Source organism: Ailuropoda melanoleuca, chromosome 12 (assembly GCF_002007445.2).
Source record: "Ailuropoda melanoleuca isolate Jingjing chromosome 12, ASM200744v2, whole genome shotgun sequence".
In the NCBI taxonomy this organism is placed as follows: Eukaryota; Metazoa; Chordata; class Mammalia; order Carnivora; family Ursidae; genus Ailuropoda; species Ailuropoda melanoleuca.
In genome coordinates, this window is record NC_048229.1 from 77165775 (window position 1) to 77189432 (window position 23658).

Below are 23658 nucleotides of genomic sequence, written 5' to 3' on the forward strand. Positions count from 1 at the left end.
TCAGGAATAACCCCTGAAAACACGATGCCACATGAAAGAAACCAGCCACGAAGGGATCTAGCTTGGGGTCCCATTCGCACGAAACGTCTAGAGTACTTAACCTCTGTCGAATCAGAAAGCCAGCCGACTAGTTGTTGCCGGGCTGGGGTCCGAGGGAGCAGGGAGTGACTGCTAATGGGGCTGGGGATTCTTGTTGGGGTGACAGAAGTGTTTGGGAACTGGGCAGAGGTGGTTACAGGACACTGACATAACTGAATCTTTCACCTTAAAATGGCTACTTCTTTGTTACACAAAGTTCACCTCAACCCCTGCCCCTCCCCCAAAACTCCCAATCAACTCACCTGCCAGATAAGGAAGTTCACCACGTGCGTTCAGTGGCTGATGCCCCTTCTTGCCCGTGTCCAGTTCAAAACTGAAACATCCTGCGGGGAGCGTGCGGATGTAGGCCTGTGGGGAAGGGGGGCAGCTGCTCAGGGGACCGGCAGCACCCCAGGGCAGGTGTCCCTGCCCAGCTACTGGGGGCGCCTGAGCCGCTGGAAAGGTCCCTCCCAGAGCACCTTGTAGCCCACGCCACTCAGAGCAGGAGAATGAATCACTTGTGACACCACACATCGCCTGGCCACGTCCCGGTATTATCGGAGATGTCTCCACCCTGACGCACGGAGTCCCCGTGGCCCAGGACCTGTGGCAGGCCAGGCTCTGTGCTGGCCGTGTTACAGCAGGTCTCTGCTTACGCTCACGGCTAACCTGCGGTGGGGAGAGGGGCCGTCCTTAGCTTGGTTTTAGAGGAGAGCAAGGACGACACAGACTGACGGCCACAAGGGAGAAGGGAGGCGGCGCTGCTCACCTACCGAGACTGAGAATAGCACGAAGGAGGTAGCCTGGGGTAGCGACCTGAGGCCAAGGGCTAGTCAAGGCTGCACCGCCGCTGGGGGGCGGGCAGAGCCGGCTCAGATCTTGCCGACCCGGCTCAGATCTTGCCGACCCAGAGCCCACGCCGAAAGCCCTACGTGATGCCACCTTGACCTTGAGGACACCGCTTCGGCCCTTCCTGCCAGGTGCCGGCAGAGACCAGAGGGGGTCACTTAGGGTTGGAGGAGGACAGCCCTGAGTCAGCTCATACCTTGGCTGGGTGAGACGTAAGAGGGGACCGCCCCGGCCTGCATTTCTCCGCAGCGCGTCCTTGCAGGATGACAGCTGAGCTGTCGCTCTGTCCCAGGAGGCTCACGTGCTGTTCCAGACACGGATCAAGATGAAGATGACGGCCCCAGTGGGGCTGTGCATTACCCCTCTCCCCTCAGCATGTAGCACCAGTCCACTTCCTCCCTGATGTGCCTTCCTGCTTCTGGATGGGCCCTAGCATCCTACTTCCCTTGTCACTTGGCTGCGGGGAAGCTTGGTGTTCACCCCTCAACCTAGATTTTCTAGAAATAAAACTACCATTGCTCAGGCCCCCCCACTGCTGCTGTAGACACGTTATCACCTTCAATTCTCATGGTGAGCCCACCTGGCATCATACGCAATAAGCCTGCTCCATTTGGCTGGTGGGAAAACAGATTCCCAGAAGCAGTTCATCAACTCTCCAAATCTTGAGACAGCAAATGGCAGAGCCGGTGTTCGAAAGCAACAGTCTGACCCCAAAGCCAATTCCCACAGTGCCCCCTTCGATGGCCCTACCCTTTCCCTTCCACACTCGGTTCTTCCCTAGGACTCCGTGAGTGGCCAGAGCCCGGCCCCAGCCCTCCCAGCCGGGCACAGCCGCACTTCGAGGAAGCACGCGGGATAAATGATGAAGGCTTCCACTCACTGCTGCCTCGGGGGCAGTTCTGCCGCAGCCCACGGCCCGGCTCTGAGGCCCTTGTCCAGGGGGACGCTGTGGCCACCGGACACAGGGTGTGGCAAGGTATGGAGCTGGCCAGAGGGCACTTGGAGGAGACCCCCCCCCAGTGGGTCAGAGTCTACACCCACAGCCAGGGTCCATCCCTGTCCCCGGGGTTGGGCAGACCAGGTCCCAGCCCCTTGGGTACTAGGAACATGTGCTGGAAAGAAAATGGACAACGGAATCTAGCCCCAAATCAGTCCTGACCCCAGCTTTGTACCTCACAGGACGGGTAGCCTGGACTTTTCCGAGCCTCAATGCCTCACCTATAAATGGATGAATTTGAAAACATGCCAAGTCAAAGGAGGCAGACACGAAGGCCGTTCGTACAGAGTGTCCATGGAGACGGCCAACTCCTAGTTCCCGGGGCTGGGCAGTGACTGCGGATGGGTGCAGGTTTCTCTGGAGGGACAAAAATACACCAGAATCCGATGTCGGCAACAGCACTACTACTCTGGGCGTCAACACCCACTGAACTGTACGCTTTGCAAGGCTGAAATATCACAGTATGTGAATTATATCTCAAAAAAAATTAATGCAAGCGGACAGGCTGGAAAAAAACCAAAAAAAACCCAGTTGTTTCACCACTACCCTCACACAGGCAGGCACACATTACTCAGCAACACCAACAGAGCCCGGTCCACCGCCTACCCTGAGGGAGCTGTCCTCACACGTCAGCCCCTCCTGGCTCTGGCACCGCTGGCTTCCAGCAGACGTCCCAAGGCAGAGGAAGAGTGGCCCGGATCCAGTGACATCCAGGACATCCCAGGTCCTGTGCAGGGTCAGTGCCAGCCAGCACAGCGACGCAGCAGCAGCGGGGCCCCTGGCCGCCTCTCTCTCCAACCTCTCCCCACCCGCCTCCTTTCCCCTACCCTGGCCCCGGGGCCAATTTCCAGTCCCTCGCCCTCAGCTGCAGGTGTGACCCCTCACCCCAGGATTGGCTGGGGTCAGGAGGGAAGTACAGAGCCCACAGTCCACTGGGCTCCCAGGCTCTTCAAGTACAGCCTGAAGGGAAAGGGGGGCTCTCTTTGGGGTCATCCCATCGGAGTATGGGCCAAAGTAGAGCTCCCTGGGCCTCAGCCCCTACTTGTGTTACAAACTGTATCCCCTGGAGATAAGTTGAAGTCCCAGCTCCTGGAATCTGTGACTGTGACCTCATTTGGAAAGAGGATCTTTGCAGTCCCCAAGTTAAGAGAAGGTCATCCTAGACTAAGTGACCCTGATCCAATGACTGATAGCCCCGTAAGAGGAGGGAAATCTGGGCGGACACACAGCGCGGACAGCCATGGGGGGGGGCAGAGGCCAGAGGGGTGCATCTATAGGCTAAGAGACGCCGAGGAGGGGCAGCAACACCAATGGCTGGAGGGGACAGGAGGGCCCGCCCCGAGAGCCTTCAGAGGGACTGCGGCCCTGCCCACGCCTCCATCTGAGACCTCTGCCCCTGGGACTGGGACTGTGACGGATAAACTTCCGCTGTTTGAGGCCCCCCAGCAGGTGGCTTCTGTTAGGGGACCCCCAGAACGCCGAAACACCCTCCTCAGCACGGCACCAAAACCCTCGGAACCCACAGAAGCCCAAATGAGCAGCCTCAGAAGGCTGGACGGATCTGTTTCTGTGGATCTTTATGATGGAAGGACAGGTCTCACAGCGGGACGTGGGCGGCAGCACCCGGGCCGACCCCCTCCCGCTCAGAAGAGCTCCAAGGCTGCAGCCACCGTGCTCTGCCCGAAGATGAAGGTGCCCACGAGCACGGAGAGCACTCCCCACGCCTCCAAGCAGCACCTGCCAGGCAATACACACACATCGACACGCTCCTCTCTGGACTTCTGCGCAGACGAGCCAAGCACATGACAAAGCTTATCACAGAAAGCCAGCGGAGTCACCAATTTATAAAAAAATCCATAGTACTCTCCCTCACCTGTAGAGATGGGTTTCCAAGGCAACGGGGGATAATGGCCCTAGGCAATTAAAACCTCACCCTGAAACTGTTAATTGATGACTCCATTCCTCCCTAATGCTTTATTAAAGCCAAGAAATAGGAGAGGGAAACACCTTTCCACTCTTTTCCCTTTGGGGGCAAGGGGAAGGGAGATGAAGCCCCCCCCGAAAATGAGGAAGGAGAAGAGAGCTCAAAGTTACCGGCGATCGGGACAGTGGGTAGGGCATGAGGGTGTGGGAGACAGAGGTGGTTGGCCCCGGCGGCCACTGAGGACACATCCGCGAGCTTCATGCTGCACAGACGAGGAGACAGGATTCCCACCAATGGCAGGGCTGCCAGAGACATTGCTGGCCGCATTAACAAAGGCCCCAGGGACCCGCTGACACGTTAGGACTGTCTAGCCAAGCAGAGTCACAGACGCCCCCACGTCGGAAGCAGAGTATGGTCAGCGAGCCCGGGGCCTGCAGGCTCCTTGAGCAGCTCTGAGCCATCAGAAGGCCCTACACAGCGCTAGAATTAAAAATATCTTCAAAGCCCACCAGTGATAACTGTTGTGAGCTTGGATCAAGGCCTGAAACAGCAGCGGCAGGACCTCAAGGCCTGCTGAGGGCAAGAGCCATGCAGGGGTCCCAGACAATCGGGGCCAGCCCCCAGCCCAGGTCAGGTTCAGATACAGCCAGAAAAGCTCTTCTCCGCCCAGAAGGGGACAGAGCCTCGCCCGCTAAGCCTGGGCTTGAGGAGGCTGGAGGCAAGGGAAGACAGAGGCACGGGCCCGCGGGTGGGACCCAAGCCCCTGGCGGCCACAGCTTAAGAGCATCTGCCCCAGGCTGAATGGTGGTCCCCAGAATTCACATCCACCCTGAACCTGTGGACGTGACCTTATTTAGAAATAGGGTCTTTGCAGATATAATGAAGTTAAAAATGTGGAGAGGAGGTCATCCTAGATGGGGGCTGGGCCCTCAACCCAGTAACAGGTGTCCTTAAGAGAAAGAGGCACACTGAGAGGCCGTGTGAGGCTCGAGGCAGGGCTGCTTGGGGGATGCAGCCACAAGCCAGGGACACCTGGAGCCAGCGGGTGATGGCAGGAGATGGCAAGGAACAGAAGAGGCTCTAGAGCCTTCAGAGGGAGCCTGGCCCTGCCCGCAGCTTGACTGTGGACTTCAGGCCCCCAGAGATGGCAGAGAACAGACTTCTGTTGCAGCAAGTGCCCCAGCAAACCTAACACAGCCCTCTGCAAGCCTCGGCCTATGTGCATGCCTGTGGGAAGGGGGTAAGAGCCACAGAGGCTCTGAGGGATGGTGCGTCCACTGTGTGCGCTCTCTTTCTCATGTGGACAGCCTGGGCCCCTCAAAGGCAAAGGACAGGGTCCCAGTCATACCACAGGCTGCGCTGCAGGAGGGCCATCTCCTGGAAAAAGGGATATCCCACATTCTCTTGCCTACCCCACCGCGGGAGCAGGGAGGAGGCAAGCGTGAGGCCTGGACCAGGTCAGCCCGGCTGCAGTCCCAGCTCTGTCCTGACTTGCCATGCGCCCGTGGGGAAGTTTCTATCTCCTCGCCTGCAGGATGGATAGCCCAGTATCATAGGGAGCTGGGCCAGGGCCTGGCACCGGGGAGGTGTCCAGACACCAGACACCAGGCTGAGGGAACGTGCTACCCTACTGCCCCCATGGCCTCCAGAAGGCAGGGTTCTGTGCAACACGCCCCACCTGTGCCCCATGCTGCCTGGGGTCTGAGTGCAGGATTGGGAAGCATGCACGGCTAGGGACCCGCTAAGTCCACATACAGCTCCCAGCACGGACAATCACCCTCTGAGTGGGAGGGAGGGCCGTGCAGAGACTGCTAGCACGTGGGCCCCAGTGTCACAGGCTGGGCTTCGGCTCCTGGCACAGACACCCTTGCTGTGTGGATAAGGCCGAGTCCCATGGCCAACAGTCTTCTCATCTGCAGGACAATGGGATCTCCCCGGTCACTGCCATGTTCCCATTCTGCTCGCTCAGAGGCCTCAAGTGCCCACACTGCCACCCTTGCTTGGGGACACTTACTTGACGTGTGGAGCCATGGGTTCAACGCTGATGGCACAGACGAGACACAGGCCTGCAAAGGAGACACAGGGCCACTGCAGCTCTTCACGGTTGAACCCAGAGCAACCCTGGGCTCGAGAGAACTCAGTCAGCACCCAGCCATCCCCAGGGACCCGAGAAGCCAGCAAGGCCTTTTCCCAACGTGGCCCCCCCCCAGCTCCCTCTGCTCCTGGCACAGCGAGCTGGCTGAGGGCCTGGCTGTAGGGGCCCGGCTCCGCGTCCCCCTCACATCTTGGCCCCTCTGAGCATCTCTTTCAGATGGCAGGGACAGCTCGTCCCCCAAGCCAGGCTCTCTGGGACGACCCGTCAAGGGCCACACTCTGGGCCAGATGCCAGGGGTGCTTTCAACAGCCGGCAGCTGACAGTCTGATTTTTTTTTTTCTTTCTAAGAATTCTCCTGGGATCTGAAACTAGACAGTTCTGCCTAAAGCGCCCATGGCATCTCCCCCAGTGAACCCACCCTGGCTGGTCGTTCCCAGAAAACAGAAGACAGCTGGAGCTAAAAGGCACCACCCAGGACAAGGGCACCGAACCCGACAGACCGGATGTCTCAGACTCCAAGTAAGCACTGGGGAGGCCAGCAGACCTGGAACGTCCCGCAGCCAGGGGAGGCGGCCACGTGACCACGGCACTCACTCTGAGAGCGCTTCCCAGAGCCAGAGGCAGACAGACCTGGGGTTCCTGCCCTGAGCACCAGCAGCGGCCCGGCAGGGCTGCGTCTCTGGGAGGCCCCTCCCTGGGCTTCCCAGGCCGCCCCGACTGGAACTTCACTCACTCACACCAGGGAAGTTTTGTAAGAAACCGCGTTTGCCTCCAAGGTAAGGAAACAAGGTCAGAAGAAGATACTCGCGGGATACCGTGTAACCACACAAATGTCGTGTAACTGGAAACTTTTTTAAAATATATGAGGAAATCTCATGGTGAGTGGCAGCAAGGGGAGAGTGGGCAGTGTCAAGGGTGACGCAGCCCTGCAGTGCCTCCTGGGAGGCCTCCCGGCCTCGGTCTTGCCGGCAGGATGGAACGACATCACTCCCAGCAGGTGCGTCCATCGATGGCCGTGGAGACGTTTCACTCAAGGAGTACACGGTCCGCAGCCCGTGTCTGGCTCAGTGAACAGGGCTGGGGGCCATCCTACCTCTGCAGGGCCCCCCTCCAGACCTTGAGCTCCGGCACAGAGCGGGGCAGGTGCCTCACCTGGGAAGATGAAGATGAAGAAGGAACTGATGCCCCCAATGATGCCGATGATGTCGCTGAGGTCGGGCAGGAACAGGACCATGGCCAGCGTCACGGCCACCCACAGCACGGTCAGCAGCCCCCGGACCCATGGCCCCGAGGGCTCCGCCAGGGCCCCGCGCCCACCTGCCCGGCAGCAGCTCCTCCTCCAGAAATCCTGCATCACCGACCTGGAGGCCACACCAGCGCAGGCGGTTCCAGCCCCACGCCCGCCCCCCACCGGGCCCCCCGGACGCCCTTCTGATTGCTCTGCTCGCCCTGCAGGGCCCCGGTTCCTCGCCAGTCGCCGTTCCCCCAGGACCGCGCCAACCCTCGCACGACTGAGTCTGCAGCAGGGCCGACAGAGAAGGGCCCCGTGGGGTGCAGTCCTCGGCGGCCTGGGGAGCCAGGCTCCGGTCCTGACCCTCGCTAGCTGGACCACTCTGGCCAAACCACCTCAGCTCCCTGCTTCCGTGATCTCTACGGAGGATCCCCCAACACAGGAGCCGGCACCGCGCCTGGTGTGCCCTGAACTGTGATGGAGGTCAGTGCCCGGTGCCGAGCAGAGCCCCTGCGGGCCGGGCCTCACCTCCCCAGGAAGAGCACGATGGGGTAGACGGTCACGATGGAGACCCCGAAGAGAGCCCGGGCCACAATAATGACCACATCGTTGCCTGGGTAGGACATCAAGATGTCGGCAGAAACTTCTGTCCCGAAGGTCAGGAAGCCATAAACCCCTGGGAGGCCGAGACGGGGAAGCCCAGAGAGCTGATTAGGAAGATGCCGTGCCGCTGGCAGAGACTCCGAGATGGAAGGGACAGCACAGGGCACGCGGTCAACAGCACTGTACTAGTGCCGTGTGGACACGGACGGCGGCCACACTTGCCATGAGCACGGCCTAACACAGGGGCCCAACCACTGTGCTGTATGCCTGACACTAACATAACATCGTGCCTCCCCTATAGGCAAAAAAAAAAAAAAAAAAAAATTTTAACATCACATCCCCACCCCCTCCACTCAGACACCCTGACAGCACCCAGCTCCTACCACCCCGAAGGTTCTCTCTGGGAGCGGACAAAGTTCTAGAAGGGTTCTCCGTTCTGTGATTTCCCAAGGCTTTCCTATCCTCAGCTGACATGATACTCTGCCCTTTTGACTCAAAACCCCAGCTGGCCAAACCGCTGTTTCTTTTCTCAGCTCCCAGTGCCGGTGTGAGGGGCTCATGGAAGCAGCCGGCACTCAGAACCGCAATGACACCTTCATGCCCTGTCTGTCCCGCTCCTGCCCGTGCACCCATTTTCCTAACCTAGGGTGTCAACTGGTGCCGGATTCACACAGCTAGTGATGGCAGGACCAGGGCACCAGACTCCTGCCCCACATCCCCACCCTGGTCACCTGATCTGTCCCAAGACTCTGTTTATCTCAGGCCAAGAGCCATGCCTCATTTTGCCTTCTTCTGGGCCCCTTCCAGAAGGTCCCGTAAAAGTGCCAGCCCTGGAGGTAACTCTCTATCACCAGGTCATGGCCCTCTGACAAGGACCACTGACTGACAGGGACCCCCCCCCCCGGGGGAAGGGTCAGCAAGTTTCTCAGATGACCATGATAGCTCCAGGAGCCTGAGACATTCACTGCAGCCCACAGGCTTCCCAAGTCAGGGCTCCAAAGCTGGATGGAAGAAAGGGTCTCACGGCTGGAGGAACGCAGCTGGCCAGAAGTCAGCCTGAGCCTGAGACCTGGGGTGTGCTGTGTGACCTTAGGCATGTCACAGCCCTCTCTGAGCCACACTTCTGTCACCTTTGGAGACCCTTCAGCATACAGCACAGGTCTGAGAGCACCCAGATCCGTCAAAACCAGAAGAGCATTTGGTACACTGCTCCCCAGCTGTAACACTGGGGTGACCACCGTTACGGTCCTGTCTGCCAGCAGGATATGGGGCAGCGTGTAAAAGCAGGGCCTCTGGGGACAGCAGGCCAGGGTCTGGGTCTCAGCTCTGCACGTCTATTCGGAAGACCCTGGACAAGCCTTGGAAGCCCTCTGAGCCTCAGTTCCCTCATCAAGGAAATGGGGACTTCCCTAAGGGGTTAGGGTTAAGTGGGCGAAGGCTCCCACACTGCTGGGCCTGCTCCTGGCACAGCAGGGCTGGGCACATGGGAAGGACTCTAGAAGCTCACGTCATTCGGGGTCTCCTGTGCTCCCCGCCCAGCTCCACGGTGCCCCGGCGGGCCATACCTGTCAGCGAGTAGATGAGGCAGCAGGCCAGCAGGGCCAGCACGGAGACCAGGGCCCAGTGGGAGAGGCTCTGGTTGCGCATGCTGCGGTAGATGGACACTGCGGCTTCGTGACACTGGAAGGCAGGGGCGGAGCTCAGGGGGACGGGCCGGCAGGTGGGGGAGCCACCCGACGCCCAGGGTCGAAGGTGGAAGGAAATCAGCAGAGATTCACATGTGGGATGTCGCACAGCACCGAGGATGCACACAACTGCAGCCTGCACACGGGACAGCCTCACAGCTGTGGCACCGCGCAAGACGAGAAAGCGTGTTCCCACGGATGTGAGCTTCCAGTTACAAGCTGAACTCGCCAGGACGGGGGTTCTCGACGGCAGCACCGCTGACATCTGGGGGCGGCCCTGTGCCCTGCAGGATGCTGGGCAGAGCTCCCGGCCCAACCCCCTGGATGCCAGGAACACCCCCCCAGCTCTGACAACCAGAAAGGTCTGTGGGCGTTGCCAAATGGGCTCTGGGGGACAGAACTGCTCCTCATTGAGGACCACCACTTACGGTGACAAAAGGAACAACGGGTGGAAGGTGCTGCTGAATGGGAAAGGTCACGAGGGGCTTTTGGGGGGATTGGCGATGTTCTAGATCCTGCCTGGGCTGAGGGTCACGTGAGAGTACGTGTACCAGCAATCGATAAACTTCACGGGGACTCTAGGACTTCACGAGAAGATGTAAATGCCAACCCCCTGTAGCCAACATCAAGGAGTTCGTTCCGTCGGGGCAGGTCCTGGGCAGTGGCATTTCAGAGCAGCCCAGGAGATCCTGACTTGAGTTCAGGGTTGAGAGGCACTGCTTTATCTCCACGCCCCCCTACGGCCTTCAGGACCTTCACAGGTTCCTGGGACAGGGTTCCTACCACCCGGCAGCCTCTTTACTCACTTCTTTTTTTTTTTTTTTTTTTAAAGATTTTCTTTATTTATTCGACAGAGATAGAGACAGCCGGCGAGAGAGGGAACACAAGCAGGGGGAGTGGGAGAGGAAGAAGCAGGCTCATAGCGGAGGAGCCTGATGTGGGGCTCGATCCCATAACACCGGGATCACGCCCTGAGCCAAAGGCAGACGCTTAACCGCTGTGCCACCCAGGCGCCCCTTTACTCACTTCTGATCAAGACCAAACATGCCAATCACCTGCTCCTGCCCACTCTCCAGGCTTCCCTAACTTGCTGGGCTCAGTTCACCTCTGTTCCTCCTCGGGGCCTCAGGGCCTTTGCTCATGCTAGGTTGTCTACCTGGGATTCTCTCTTGGTCCAGCCAGCTCCTACCCATCCTTTCAGAAAGCTCTCCCCAGCAGGACCGACTTCCTCTCTGTGTCCCCCACCACCCCCACATGAGTACATTCAGGTTTGCTTGTTCAGCATCCGTTAGCTACGTGACGGCCAGGACCACATCTGCTTCACTTATGCCTCTGAGCTCAGGCCAAACGTGGAGCCGGGCACACAACGGAAGAATGCTCCGGGGGTGACTCATTTACCCACCCCTTAACCCACCCAGCAACCAGGAGGCCTCCCCCAGCACCACTCGGCTCCTCAGTTCTCAAATGCTTAACAGTTCTGCTCGTGCCAGTCTGAGATACCACAGAAACAAGCCGGACGTGATCCCCACCCTCCTGGAGCACACATTCAGGAGGGGCAGGAGGGGACACAGGCTCGGTCCTCCTGACTCCAGCTGCAGAGGCAGCATCCAGCCCAGGGAGAGCTCATGCACACCTTCCCCAACAGACCAGCCTCAGGGCACCTGAGCGTCTTAGGCTTTCTGCCTTGGGCCTCCCTGACCTTGCAGGAGCCCTCTGGCCGTGGGCTGGCCCAGCCAGGCAGTGGGGGCTTAGCCCTCGCAGGGAACCTCCAACCAGGGGAACCCAAAGGACCGATGCTCCCACCTCCTGCACTCCTATGGCATTTCTGAGGCATATCCCACATGCTTCCCAGGATGGCCCAGTGCCTATGACAGGGGGCCTCCCTAACACGCCTTCCATCTTCCAGTCCCTGCTCCCAAGTCCACACCAGCCCCGAGCCCACAGGATGCCATATGGGGAGGTCGGGGGGTCTCAGAGCTGCAGCTCTGTGCCTAGACGAGCAGCTGAGCACAGCAGTCAGGAAGAGCTTGGCAGGGGCAGGATAGGATGCCGCCCAGCCCTCCTTCCAGTTTGTACCCAGACTCCTGGGCCCTGTTCCTCCTGGTTTCACGCAGGGAACTGAAGCATGCCTCCCGAGGGCGGGGCTGCTCGGCTGGGACAGTGGCTGGGAAGCATGGAGGATGGGGGTGGGACGGTGCTGGCACTCTGCTCTCCGGGTGACGGAAGGCCAGGCAGAGGCGCACATGGCCGCGGAGAAGTGGAAAGTGGCCACACGTGCACCCGCCGAGGAACGGATTCACAAGCTGTGCTCAATCCGTCCAGTGGAACACTCCAAGGAGGCTGGGAGCGGAGCCTGCAGCCCGCCTCTGCCCCTCCACTGGCCCTTGGGGCTCTGTGTGAGGTGGACCAGGAGCCCCATTGCTCAGCGTAGGGGGAGGGGAGCTGTCTGACCAGGTCAGAGCTCCTGAGGAACACAGGCGACCTCCCCTTCTCACCCCGCCGCCCCCTCACCCCACCTCCTATCACTCTCACCCACGGCTGCTCTCTCCCCACCCCCAGGTCCCAGAAGCTCCGGGCCCAGATCCTGGCAGCCCTGCCTGGGCCTGAGCCCCAGCCCCACCCGCACCCCCACCCTGCAGTTCACATCTTCTCCCAGTTCCCCATGGCTGCATCCCGTGTCCCTGGAAACCGCAGCCCAGGCCCCGGTTGCTAAGAGAATCGGTTGAGGGAGCTGAGGCAAAGGTGAGGGGGGCACCCCTCGTAAGCATCTGGAAGGCCGCCCCCGCAGCACGAGCCTGCCACACCATCTGGTGCCCGAGCACAGGAGGGAGGGATGCAAACCACATCCAGCCAAACCGCTGACAGCAAAATCATCGCTTCAGATCTTTCAAAATATTGGGTGCACAGGAAGAAATGTGAGAAATCCCTGCAAGCGGCTTGCTCAGCCCCAGAAGCAATCTATCGACGGATTTATAAGGAAGATAAATGGAAATGTTCCAGGATTTTTTTTTTCCCCCAAACACGGTTTTCAAAGAAAATGCAAGATGAAAAAGAGAAGCAGGAGCTGGTTGAGAGAGAAGCAAGGAGAAATGTCAGGCCACCAGGCACTGCTGTCGGGCCCGGACCCCCTGCACTTGTGAACTAGATTTTACTTTGGGGCGGTTTTGCTGCTGGTGGTGGTGGGCAGCTGGCTGCTTTTAGGAGGGAGGCACATCTTTCCTAAAATAAACAATGAAGGAATGGAGTCAGCTGCCACCTGCTGAGAGACCGGAAGACCCCGAGAGGGACCGGAAGGCAGGGAGCGGGGCCCATGCCCTCCACCGCACCCCTCCTGCACTGTGCGGGACGCCTGGCTCGCTCCAGCCACTCTCCCACTGCGCCTGAGACCCTCTGCCCTCCTGGGCTCACCGGGCCGTCCTCTCCAGCTGCCCACCCTCCCCTTCACCTGGCCGCCTCCCACACGTTCTTCAAGGTCCCTTTCAGGCATGAGTGCTTGGAAAAGGCTGTCTCTGAACCATGCAGGGCTACCTCTGAAGGCCCTCTGCTAGATACCACACACAGAACCCCTCCTTACTCCATGACACCACATTAGAAATTCTGTCTCTGCCCCGTGCACCCTGCCACACGGCCACCTGGATGCCCGCCAGCCCTCCAGGCCTGTGAGCCTCCTGAGGCAGGCTCTTTCCTCTCCAAGGCACCTGGCAGGATCCACCTGCAGGAACAAACTCCAGATCCCCACATCTACCCCACACCCAACAAATGTGCCGTTGGTGTTGGGGGGGGGCGGGTTCCCAAGTTCGATGACAATGCACTCCTGAGCCCAGATGCCCACCGACACGCACAGTCTCCAGGAGACAGCCCGTCCTGTGCTATGGCGAGTCCTTAACTTCCTGCCTGACAGGGCCACACTCTCCCGAGGGAGCAGGGCATCAGCACAACAGCCTGCACCCACACACGCCTCCACTGACATTACCTGGAATCCAAAGCAGATGGTCGGGAAGACACTAAAGACGGAGGTCCAGGAGGAGGCTCTGTGAGGAGGCACGAACAGGTGCTTATCACAAGAAGTACAACTCAAAACAGTCTCAACTTGAAGAGTTTTCAACAATACCAGGAAAATGTACCCAAGCCTGACTAGGAGACAGGTTCTTAATTACCAGGAAAAGGAGGGATGTTAAATGCTACACCTTCTAGATGTATCTGCCCTGACATTTGTTCACTCAACATTCTCTGCGCAGGCAGAACTCAGTCAAGATGTGGCTAGAAGGAATTCCCAACTTCCTACAGAGCTGCCTGCTCCCATCAAGGCCAGGGCCGGGGGCGGGGGCAGGCAGTACCCCTCAAATCCAGCAGTGCAAGGACGGCTTGACCGCCATCCACGGTAAGAGGATGGAGGTGTGCACACGGCAGAACCTTTAGGTCCAGCCCACTCGGTGCTCCCCAGCCAGAGGTCCCCCAGCTTTTTTTTGACAAGGAGTTCTGGGTGCCAGCCTCCAGCACCTTGGGGGACATAGAGGCATAAACAGCACCTGCTGGCTTGGTCCCCCATCAGTTCCTGCCTATTCCTCTCCTCCCTCAGAAGAATGTTCTTCCCTGCCCCTCTCCCTCTCCCCTGGACCCAATTCCCCTGGGCCCTCACCCCTTCTCCTGCCCTGATGGAGCTCATCCTACCACCAGCAGCCTCCATGACTAAATCCAACACAGGGGCTCAGTCCCATGTGACCCAGCAGCAGCATTTGGTGGCAATCACCCCAGTCTTCTTGAAATTTTGTCCACTGACTTTTGAGATGCACCTTCTAGCCTCCTCTATCCTGGGTTGAATATCATCCCCCTGCCAATTTACATCCCCTGGGAACCTCAGAACAAAGACTAACTTAGAAATGGGTCTTTGTAGATGTAATTGGTTAAGTTCAGATGAGGTCACATTGGAGCAGGGTAGATGCTAATCCAACGACTGGTGTCCTTACAGGAAGGGGAAACAGACACAGACAGGGAGAGGGTCCTGAGGACAGAGCCAGAGATGGGAGGGAGTCACCCACATGCAAAGGGATGCCAAAGACGGCTGGGGCCACCAGAAGCTGCAAGGGTCAGGAAGGAGCTTCCCCTGGAGGTGCTAAGGGAGCAGGGCCCTGCCACACCTGGCCTCTGGACTTCCAGACTCCACCGAGAGGCACTTCAGCTCGGCTCAGCCTCCCAGTCTGGGGACATGTGTTGCAGCACCCCCGAGGAGGCAAACCCATGCTCCTGCTTTGCCTTCTCTCTCTCCTTCCACAGGCTCCACCCCCTGTCCCTGACCTCCTGGTCCCAGGCTGAGTGCCACCGGCTCAGGGGCAGGTCTCACCCAGCCTGGCAGACTTAAATGCCACCTCTGGGCTGGCACCAACCACATTTCTCTCTCCAGTCCGGGCCCCTCTCTCTGACCTCCAGACACACAGGTCCAAGCGGCCACCTGACCTCTTCAGTAGAGGTCTCCAAGCCGCCTCCAACTTAACACGTCCCCACGTGACTTCCTCCCCCAGCCACCTGCTCTTGTCCTATCCATCCCAGGAAAGAGCATCCCTCCCAGTGTTCAAGCCCAAAGCTCAGAGTCACCCTGGCCTCTTCTCTGATGTTCCTCTTCCAAACCATCAGCCAGGAGGGGCCACGTAATTTGTGGTCTGATGCAAAATGAACATGCTAGCCCCTCGTTTAACTGAGAATTCCAGGACGGCAACAGCAGAACATTAAACCAGGTGCAGGTCCTTCTGGGCACAGGGCCCTGGTGACTATCAACTGGTCACACGCCCACGGCGCTGGCCCCGCCATGAGCAGATCTGATTCCAAGCCCTGCTGTGCTCAAAATCCCGCAGGGGCCTCCCAGCAAAACCAAAGTCCTCACTACAGTGGGGCATCCCCACAGGACACCCCCACCCCACCCCCAGTCTTGGCCTTGCTCAGGCCCGTGGGGCCCCACCAGCGTCCACATGTTCCCGTTCCCTCTGCCCAGGCACGTGTGCCAGCTCTGCCACCTCGGTGCTGTGGGGGATGTCTGCAACAGCCTTGGAGCCCCAGGCTGGCGGGGCGTTTAGTGCGTGTGTGTCCCTCTGTCTGCCCCTGGCCCTTACTTGCTGGAGTTCAGCCTGAAGGACGACTGGGCACTTTCGTGGGGCTCTGTTGCATCAGACACGTGAAGGATTTCACAGGGAGGTGCTGGGACTGTGTCCCTCCTCCAAGGATCCCCGTACAGCACCCCAGGAGCCATGAGGAGCCACCCCCTCAAACTCACCTCAATGCAGGGCGGGTCTCCTGAACGAGGCCTTGGGGCCCGACGTAGTACTGGACCACGATGACCAGGGCCAGGTAGCAGGCGGCCAGGGTGCCTAGGATGCTGACAGATGGAGCGCGGCGTTGGGGGCCTCCCTGGTGTGGCCACCAGATCTGCCAGCTAGAGCCTGGACTACCACAGAGTGGGGGCTGAGCGCCAGCTCTGCCCACACTAGCAAGGTGTTGGGCAAAGGTCTCACTGCTCTGAGCCTCGATTTCCTTGTCTGTGCAATGGGGACAGTGGGAAGACACTGCTTCTCTGTTCTAGTTCCCAAGTGAAACATCTGTTGTCACACACAACAGGGAAAGGCAGGTTGGAAACTCGGATGAACACTTCTGCCAGACTTCATTTTTTCAAGAGTATATGCAAAGCCTCAGACCGTAAAACGAACACGGAAGCGTGTGTTTTGGGTCTCCCCGGGCCCGCGTGTAAGAAGTGCATAGTAATTAAAGAGCAAAAGCTCAGCAGCAGGGCACGTCCGCACAGGTAGTGTTCTTATTTCTCTCTCTTTGCCATCACGCACACCTGTCACTTGTATGCTCTTTCAGCTTTTTTCTCTTGTCCAAATGGGAGGACTGAGGCTGGCAGCTCCCCGAGACCCCAGTCAGAGAGAAGCCCCGCCAGATGCCGGTCAGGAAGCATCTACAGACCGTACCTCGTGTATTTCTGGAAACCGATCTCCCGCGGGACGGACAGGGGCAGGATGACCAGTGCGGAGAGCAGGGGCAGGGTGAAGCGCTGGTCGGCATACCAGGGCTGCAGGGCCGGCGGGACGCTGGGCAGCAGGAAGTCACACACTGGCGGTAGAGGGGCGGGGGCAGGGCCTGCTGAGAGCACTGCACGCCCTCCGCCCATGGCCACAGCTCCAGCCACGGGGCTCCAGCCATGGGGTTCCCTGCTCCAGGTCTGGGCGGGCTTGGCCACGGGCACTAAGTCTGCCTGTGAGCCTAAAGGAATGGGACAGGGACCCCATCATGGGCCACCACGGGGGAAGGAAGCCTGCTGCACAAATTCATTCCCAGCTGTTCCCTGAGCTGGCGAGACACTGCGTGAAGTGCTGGGATCCAGCAACAGATAAAAGGCAAAACTGCCTGCCCTCAAGGCACCTGGGCCCTCAAGTTCTTGTAAACATGTTTTGGTTTGCTTAGGAGCCCAGTGGGTGTGTGGGGCGGGGGCCTGGAGTAGCCTTCCAGTGCCGGTACTGGGAGACCGAGCCCAACAGTGGCCCAGAGCGACCACTTTCTCCCACACCAGGGACTGGAGGAGGAGAATTAGGGCAGGGCTGAGCTGCCCAGGTTGGCTGCATGCAGGTCATCTGGGGTCATCTGGGGGTAGTTGGCTGACTGGAGGGCTGGGCTGGACGACCCTCGATGGCTCCATACTGGGTGCCTGGTGGGGGTGCCTGGTGGGGACGCCTGGGGTCCACTGGGCCCTCCCTGCAACCCTGAGGTCTCTCCACGTGAACCCTCCAGCAGGCTAGGCTCGGGCAGCTGCGGGTCCCTGAGACCTCGGTGGAAACTGCCTGTCCTCTTAAAGGCTAGGCCTGCAACTGGCACCACGTCACATCAGCCATACTCTACGGGCCAAGGTGTCTGGGAGCCCATTCTGATTCATGGGGGATGGGACGCACACTCCCCCCACCCCTCCCCCATCACCCACCAACCTCTCAGTGGAGGGACACCGAAGAACCTGGGACCATTTCTTCAACCCATCACAGTAAGATGGAGAATTTGAAGTTGACAGAAGAGGCAAGATGGATGGGGGAGGGGAGAGCAACAGTGGTGATGGGCTAGGGGGCAGCAAGATGGCCTGAGGCTAGAAGGGGCTGGAGGACAGGTGGGGGACCTAGGTCCCTACAGCCCTGGCCCACTTGGGGCTGCTTGCTCTGCTAGACTACAACCCTTCTTTGTGCTTCACCAAATGTTCAATAAAGCCAACCATGCAAGAAATGAATGGCTTCTCAGAATAGCTTGTTTCTACTGAACCACTGCAAGGGCAGAGTCCCACCTTGAGGTCGCTCCACACAGGCACCAGGCAGGAGAGCGAAATAGGCATTCCAGGCCACAGATGCCAAGGGCATGCACGCACCCAGAGGCCACAGGGCCTGGGAAGGGACGCAAGCCCTGTTCACATACCTGGAACTCCTCAGCCAGGAACCCAGTTATGACATCTGGGCTCCTGAACTCTCGTTTTCTAGAATATTCCTCGAGGTCTCTCAGCACCTGTCACTTACCATCATTTGTACCCAATGCATGCAATGACACCCCCAAGCAACCCCCAAGCTCTATTCAGCCCCTTCCCAAGAAGCCTGGGCTTGCCTACAGAGACACATCTCAAAATACCTAACCACCAACACACAAGCAATGCCTTCTCAACCCGTCAATCTACCGAGGGCTGGGGTGGCCTGTATCCCGATCAGTGCACTAATCCCTCCGGCTGCCCTACTCCGGGGCCTGAGCGCAGCCTCCACATCCTTCTCAACGCGGCACCACACCAGACAACCAGAGGTGAAACCAGACGTGCCTCTACTTGGTGCTGGCAGGCAGGGCGCCTTTGTGCTCATTTATCCACCGGGAGGCTCAGATTTACCAACCTCTGTGCTTTCTGGGCTCCGAGTACTTCCCAAGACATGGAAGTTGTGCATCTCAGTATCCCAGCACCAGGGGCCTTCTCACCTTTGGCTCAAATGACAGAACGAACACAATGGCCAAATGGGAGACCGAAATCCAACCATACTGATAATTACATTCCAATTAAAAATAATCTCAACACTCCAGTTAAATCGGACATCGTCAAGATGATTAAAAAGCAAGACCCAACCACATGCCGTCTGCAGGAAATGCATCCGGAGCTCCCAAGGCACAGTTAGGCTCAGAGTGGAAGAGCTGGGAGGAGAGAGAGGCCGGCAAACACTCATCTTAAGGAGGCCGGGCGGCAACATTCATAGCTGAGAAGGTCGATTTGATGGCAAAGCATTACCAGAACAAAAAGGGATACTGCATGATAATATAGGGACAATTCATGGGCTTGAGCCTGATAACAGAGCTTCAAAAACCAGGAGGCAAAACTGGACAGAAATAAAAGGGCAAATAGGGGCACAGGTATGTGTCCGGCTCCTAATTTTGGCTCAGGTCATGATCTCAGGGTGGTTAGATGGAGCCCCCCCGATCTGGGCTTGAGAGTCTCTCTCCCCTCTCTCTGCTTCTCCCCCCACTCATGCTCTCTACATACATAAATACATAAATAAAATATTTAAAAGGGCAAACAGATAAATCCACCATCACAGCTGATTTTAACACCCCTCTTTCAGGAACTGATAGAATAATGAGATTTGAAGAAAAAAAAATCAGCGAAGCTATGGAGGATCTGATCAAAGCTGTGGACCTCCTGGAGCTGTGCAGAGTTCTCAAACACAGTGCCCAACTACAGAATGCACGGCCCTCAAGAGCCCACAGAGTGCCCACCAAGACAGACTGTGTAGGGGCCCAGCACAAGCCTCCAACGCCCAAGCCCGAAACCACATGCAGTGTGTTCTCCAACTGTGACACGACAAAGGCAGAAACCGAGAGGGGATCTGGAAAACTCCCGAGGAACTGGAAATCGAACCGCACGACTCTAAACCTCCCATGAGTTAAGGAGAAATCACAGGAAAAATTAGCAAGTACGATGCGTAAAACAAAAAGAGAGAACATATCGATGTGGGGGGGATGCAGCTAACACAATGGTTGCAGGGAAACCATCAATGGGGGGATGAGAGGCCCAGGGGGCCTGGGCTCAGTCTCAGAAGTCCCCTAATTCAGGGTGTTACTGGCTCTCTCTCCAAAAGGGCTTCTTTGCAGTTGGCTTGGCTCCCCCCACGCCATGCATGGGGTTGTCCCCACGAGACATCCAGCACAGCCCCTCTCCTTCCGTGACCCTCAGCGTGCCTGTAATTACTACTCCAGGTCTCCCTCTGCCACGATGTGAGGAGCTTAGGGGTGGCCTTGGCCTTTGCTGCCCCCCTCAGGGCCCCGCCCAGCACCCATATCCCACTTATCAACCAGAAGCTCCTGGGGAACCCGCCACCCCGACTCCAGAGCCAGTACTTACGCTTCTCCAGCTGGTCCCCAATCACCCTGAGGAAGGCCACGGAGATCATGAGCAGGTTGACGATGAAGCAGGCCTCACACAGCTTCCCGACGGCGGGGCCGCACAGCTCTCCAACCACACCCTGGTAGGTGGCCTGGCCGCTGACGGAGGCAGCATAGCCCAGGATGACCAGCCCACTGATGAGGAAGACCAAGGAGACCTGCGGGGCAGGACCATGGGGCACCCCCAGCTCACCACCCAAGCCCACTGCCCCTTGGAACTTTGATACCCTTTCTCCACCGGGCCTGTCACCCACAGAAGCCACCTGCCGCCCCGGGGCCTCTCCCCAGTGTGCCACCAGGCCCTCCTCCACCCTGAGACCAGAACTACAAGAGCAAGGGGGCCTCTTGGGCTGTCAGTCTGTGCACTTGGGACACATACCATCCTGCTCCCATTGGACAAAGGAGGCATCGGAAACCCAGAGTCTAAATCCCTCCCCTAAGATTCTACGGGTTGCGGGTTAGGAGGACGTATCATGGGAAGAGGTACAACACACGCTTGTGCCTCCCACGCGCGTGCAGACAGAACACGATGCCACGGCCCGAAGCTTTCTCCCACCCCCAGAAGAAAGCGCGGACCTCTTCGCACACCTGGCTTCTTCCACCCTGAGTAACGTGCATGAGGCCCACTCTACTGGTGGCCCCAGCACTTTGTCCCTAACTTTGGGAGTGCTAGTCCATCCCCAGGATAGAACCACCATTGGTTTCTCCAGCTTCCTGATGACAGGCATCTGGGTGGCTCTCCCTCCTAGACCACGGGGAAGGAAGTGCTGAGCATTCTAGAGTCAGTCGTTTGGAGGACGTACCTTTCACTCCCCCGGACACACCCCTAGGAGAACCGCTGGATCACAGAGGGGGTGTAGGTCTGACTCTGTAGACTCAGCCAAACCGCTCTCCACAGCGGCTGTGCTGCTGGACCCCTCCCCCAGCGATGCACACAAGCCCCGCTCGCTCCGTGGTTAAACACTCAAACACCGACGGCTACCTGTCCCCAAGCTGGACTCGGTCACCACGCCTGGGGGAAACTGGAATGTCCATCTTCAGACACAGTTCATGCCACCAGACAAGCAGTATGATCCCCAAGACAAACGTGAAACCTCAGAATCAGAAGGAACACCCACGCTCTCTCCAGCCACTAGTTCTTCGCCCAGACTGTTCCAGTGCCCGGATCCCTCTCTGCCTCCAGCGCGCCCCCTCACCTGGGGGACTCCCACTCTCTCCCGTCCTCTCCGAGATCGCCTACTCCATAAAGGCTCCTGACAGCCCCCCCCCCCAAGGTGGGCTAAGCCCTGCTGTTTCAGGCTCTCACAGAGCCATGCCTCTCCTGGGCACACTTCTGCCTGAAGCCAGGTGTGACTTGGCGGCCACAGTCTCTGCAGATGTAAATAATGTAGGTGTAACTAAACAAAAAGGGGCCTTGGCAGGTGTAACTGAGCATCTTCAGATGAAGGTCTTCGGGATGGTCCAAGGGGGCCCTAAATCCACAAACAAGGGTCTCTCAGAAGAGAAGGCCATAGGACGGTGGGGCAGAGATTGGAGGGATGTGGCCAGGTGCCAAGGGACACATGGGCCACCCCAGAACTGGAAGAGGCAGGAAGGACCCTCCCCTCGAGCCTCCAGAGGGAGTGTAGCCCTGCCAACACCAGCTCTAGACTGTGCATCTCGGGGACCCGGAGAAGGAATTTCTGTGTTTTAAACACCCCTTTTGTGGTCCTGTGGTTGGTCTGGCAGCCTGAGGACACAGATATTTACAAGTATCCTTGTTTCCCAGGGTTCTCAGGTCTCTTTACCCACCAGACTCTAAGCTCCCGGAAGGCCAGGACTCTGTTCTGTATATCATTTAGCTCCAGAAACATGCCCAGCACGTGGCCGGCTCTCAGGAGGTATTTGTGGACAAAAGGAAGGGGGTGGTGGGGTCAGACAGAGCCTCTGCCCGTGAACGCCTCTCAGCCAAGAAGAGAGCCGCCCATGCAGGACAGGGCAGCCCACAGGAGCAAACCTGAGCCTCTGCGAGGCCAGACAGCAGAACCCTTACCCTGCACCCAGGCCCGCCTCCCTGAGGCCCGAAGAGGGTCTAGGCTCGTTAAATTTCATGAAAGCTCCAGTGCTAACGGGGTCATTAGAGACCTACAGCCTCACACCAGTGGGAGGTTTAAATGCTTGTGAAGGGGGACATGGGCTCATTGGCCAGAAGTGGGGGAGGTTGCTGGCTGGGGACAGGGTTAGGGGCTGTCGATCCCCAGCCTCACTCCTTTCCTTGTTGGGAGTTTATGTTTGCTCATGCAGACTCAGGCCTGCTCAGGGAGCAATCTTTAGGCCATCCTACACAAAGCTCGAGCCATGCCGGCAGCAGCCCGGTCCCCTGGGAACTCCCCAGAAACGCACGACCTTAGGCCCCCCAGACCTGCTGAACCAACACCTCCATCTCAGCAAGGCTCCCAGGAGACGGCACAGGGTGTGAAGAGGGGGACCCCATGCCCCCGCCTCTCAGCCCTGCCGGCTGCCCTGGCACTGGCCAGGTCCGTGCCTGACCACCTGCTTCATCATTCACTCCGTGGCTGGACAGCAGGCCTCTTCCTTGTCGTTCTGAAGGATGGCCTTTCGGCAACACGGGTCCAAACGCAGCAGGTTTCCCTTCACAGGCACCTGGACAAGCTCTTCCTTTTCCGCTAGGGCTCAGCTGGAGGCCCCCTCCTCAGGGAGGCCTTCTCTGACCACCGCGTGCTGCGTCGTCCCACCCTCGTCACATGACCCTTCGAGCTCCACCACTGCCCCTAATGAACTTATTTGCTTTTTTGTATCTTATCTGTGTTCGCCGTTAGAACGAGCTCCAGGAGGACAGAGACTGCCCGGTCATAGCCAGCCCACACCAGAATAGGCACTCGGCCCACGCTGGGCGGGGGGACACGGGTTGCCCTACACAGGGCAGGACCGAGCACTTTCCAGAAGGACATCAAAGGCCCCGTGGCCATTCTCAGCTGCCTGCCATAAAAAAGCACTTAAGATAATGTCTGTGGAACAGCTTACTACAACGCTCAGAGGCTGCTATCAGCTCGGGGGAAACAGTCCTTGCCAATAAGATGGAGCTGTGTTAATCAGCGGCCCTTCTCCCTGACCACTGATCAGCCCTCGACTTTGCAGCAGGGAACTGGGGCTGGACGTCTGTGACATGGCGGAGGGCCTGGCCTGGCAGCGTGAGGGTGGGACGGGGGTCACAGCATCTTCCACGTGATCTGACTGCACACAGGGTTCGACTTTCATTAGCCAGCTGCCACCCGCAGGTGAGAGCAATCAAATGGCCAGGTGACTGCACCTTCCTGGCCAGCTGCCAGGATAACTTGCTGCAGGTGCCTGGGAGCACCCAGCTTCTCACAGCCTCCACCTCCCCTGCCCAGCAGCCTACGGGTGTCCTCTGTTGGGGATGTGGTGGGATGATCCCCTCCCCAAACAGTGGAACGGACCCAAAAGCCAATTTCAAAGGTGTTGGTTTCTAAGACAGCACCCCAGAAGCCATGTGAAGGATCCCGCCTGGTTCCCTCCCCAGGAGACCCCCCAAAATGCTCCGCAGGGGCTTACCAGCTCCACCAGCAAGGCAGGGGCCACCCCACCCGCCTTGTAGAAGGCCCAGGGGAAGTTGAGCAGGCCAGCCCCCAGCGCGGATTTCAGGAGGATGAAGACGGCGCCCAGCGAGGACAGAGTGGGGCTGGCGGCCGCAGGGACTGGCTTCTCCGGGAGGCCTGGGCGGCCACCTTTGAATCCCTCCAT

At 58.7% G+C, this 23658-nt stretch overlaps 1 protein-coding gene across 1 annotated transcript; it reads right to left on the reverse strand.

Annotated features, from left to right (window-relative positions):
• Positions 1-3392: 3392 nt before the first annotated feature.
• On the reverse strand, positions 3393-23658 carry SLC38A8 (solute carrier family 38 member 8). Its single transcript, XM_011232165.2, has 10 exons — positions 23470-23658; positions 19856-20054; positions 16422-16563; positions 15728-15829; positions 13436-13493; positions 9343-9457; positions 7703-7850; positions 7096-7304; positions 5863-5914; positions 3393-3661 (listed from the first exon to the last, which is right to left on the reverse strand). The coding sequence occupies exons 1-10, from the start codon at positions 23656-23658 to the stop codon at positions 3568-3570; spliced, it is 1308 nt and encodes a 435-aa protein (XP_011230467.1). The 3' UTR covers positions 3393-3567.

Bases quoted from the DNA above. Each gene is read 5' to 3' on its own strand.
- SLC38A8 (XM_011232165.2), bottom strand. From the start codon at position 23,658: ATGGAGGGATTCAAAGGTGGCCGCCCAGGCCTCCCGGAGAAGCCAGTC. The intron at 9,458-13,435 runs GTAATGTCAGTG...CCTGCCTTCCAG, and splicing joins CCATCTGCTTTGGATTCCAG to TGTCACGAAGCCGCAGTGTC. The intron at 5,915-7,095 runs GTGAGGCACCTG...TCTCCTTTGCAG, and splicing joins CTTCATCTTCATCTTCCCAG to GCCTGTGTCTCGTCTGTGCC.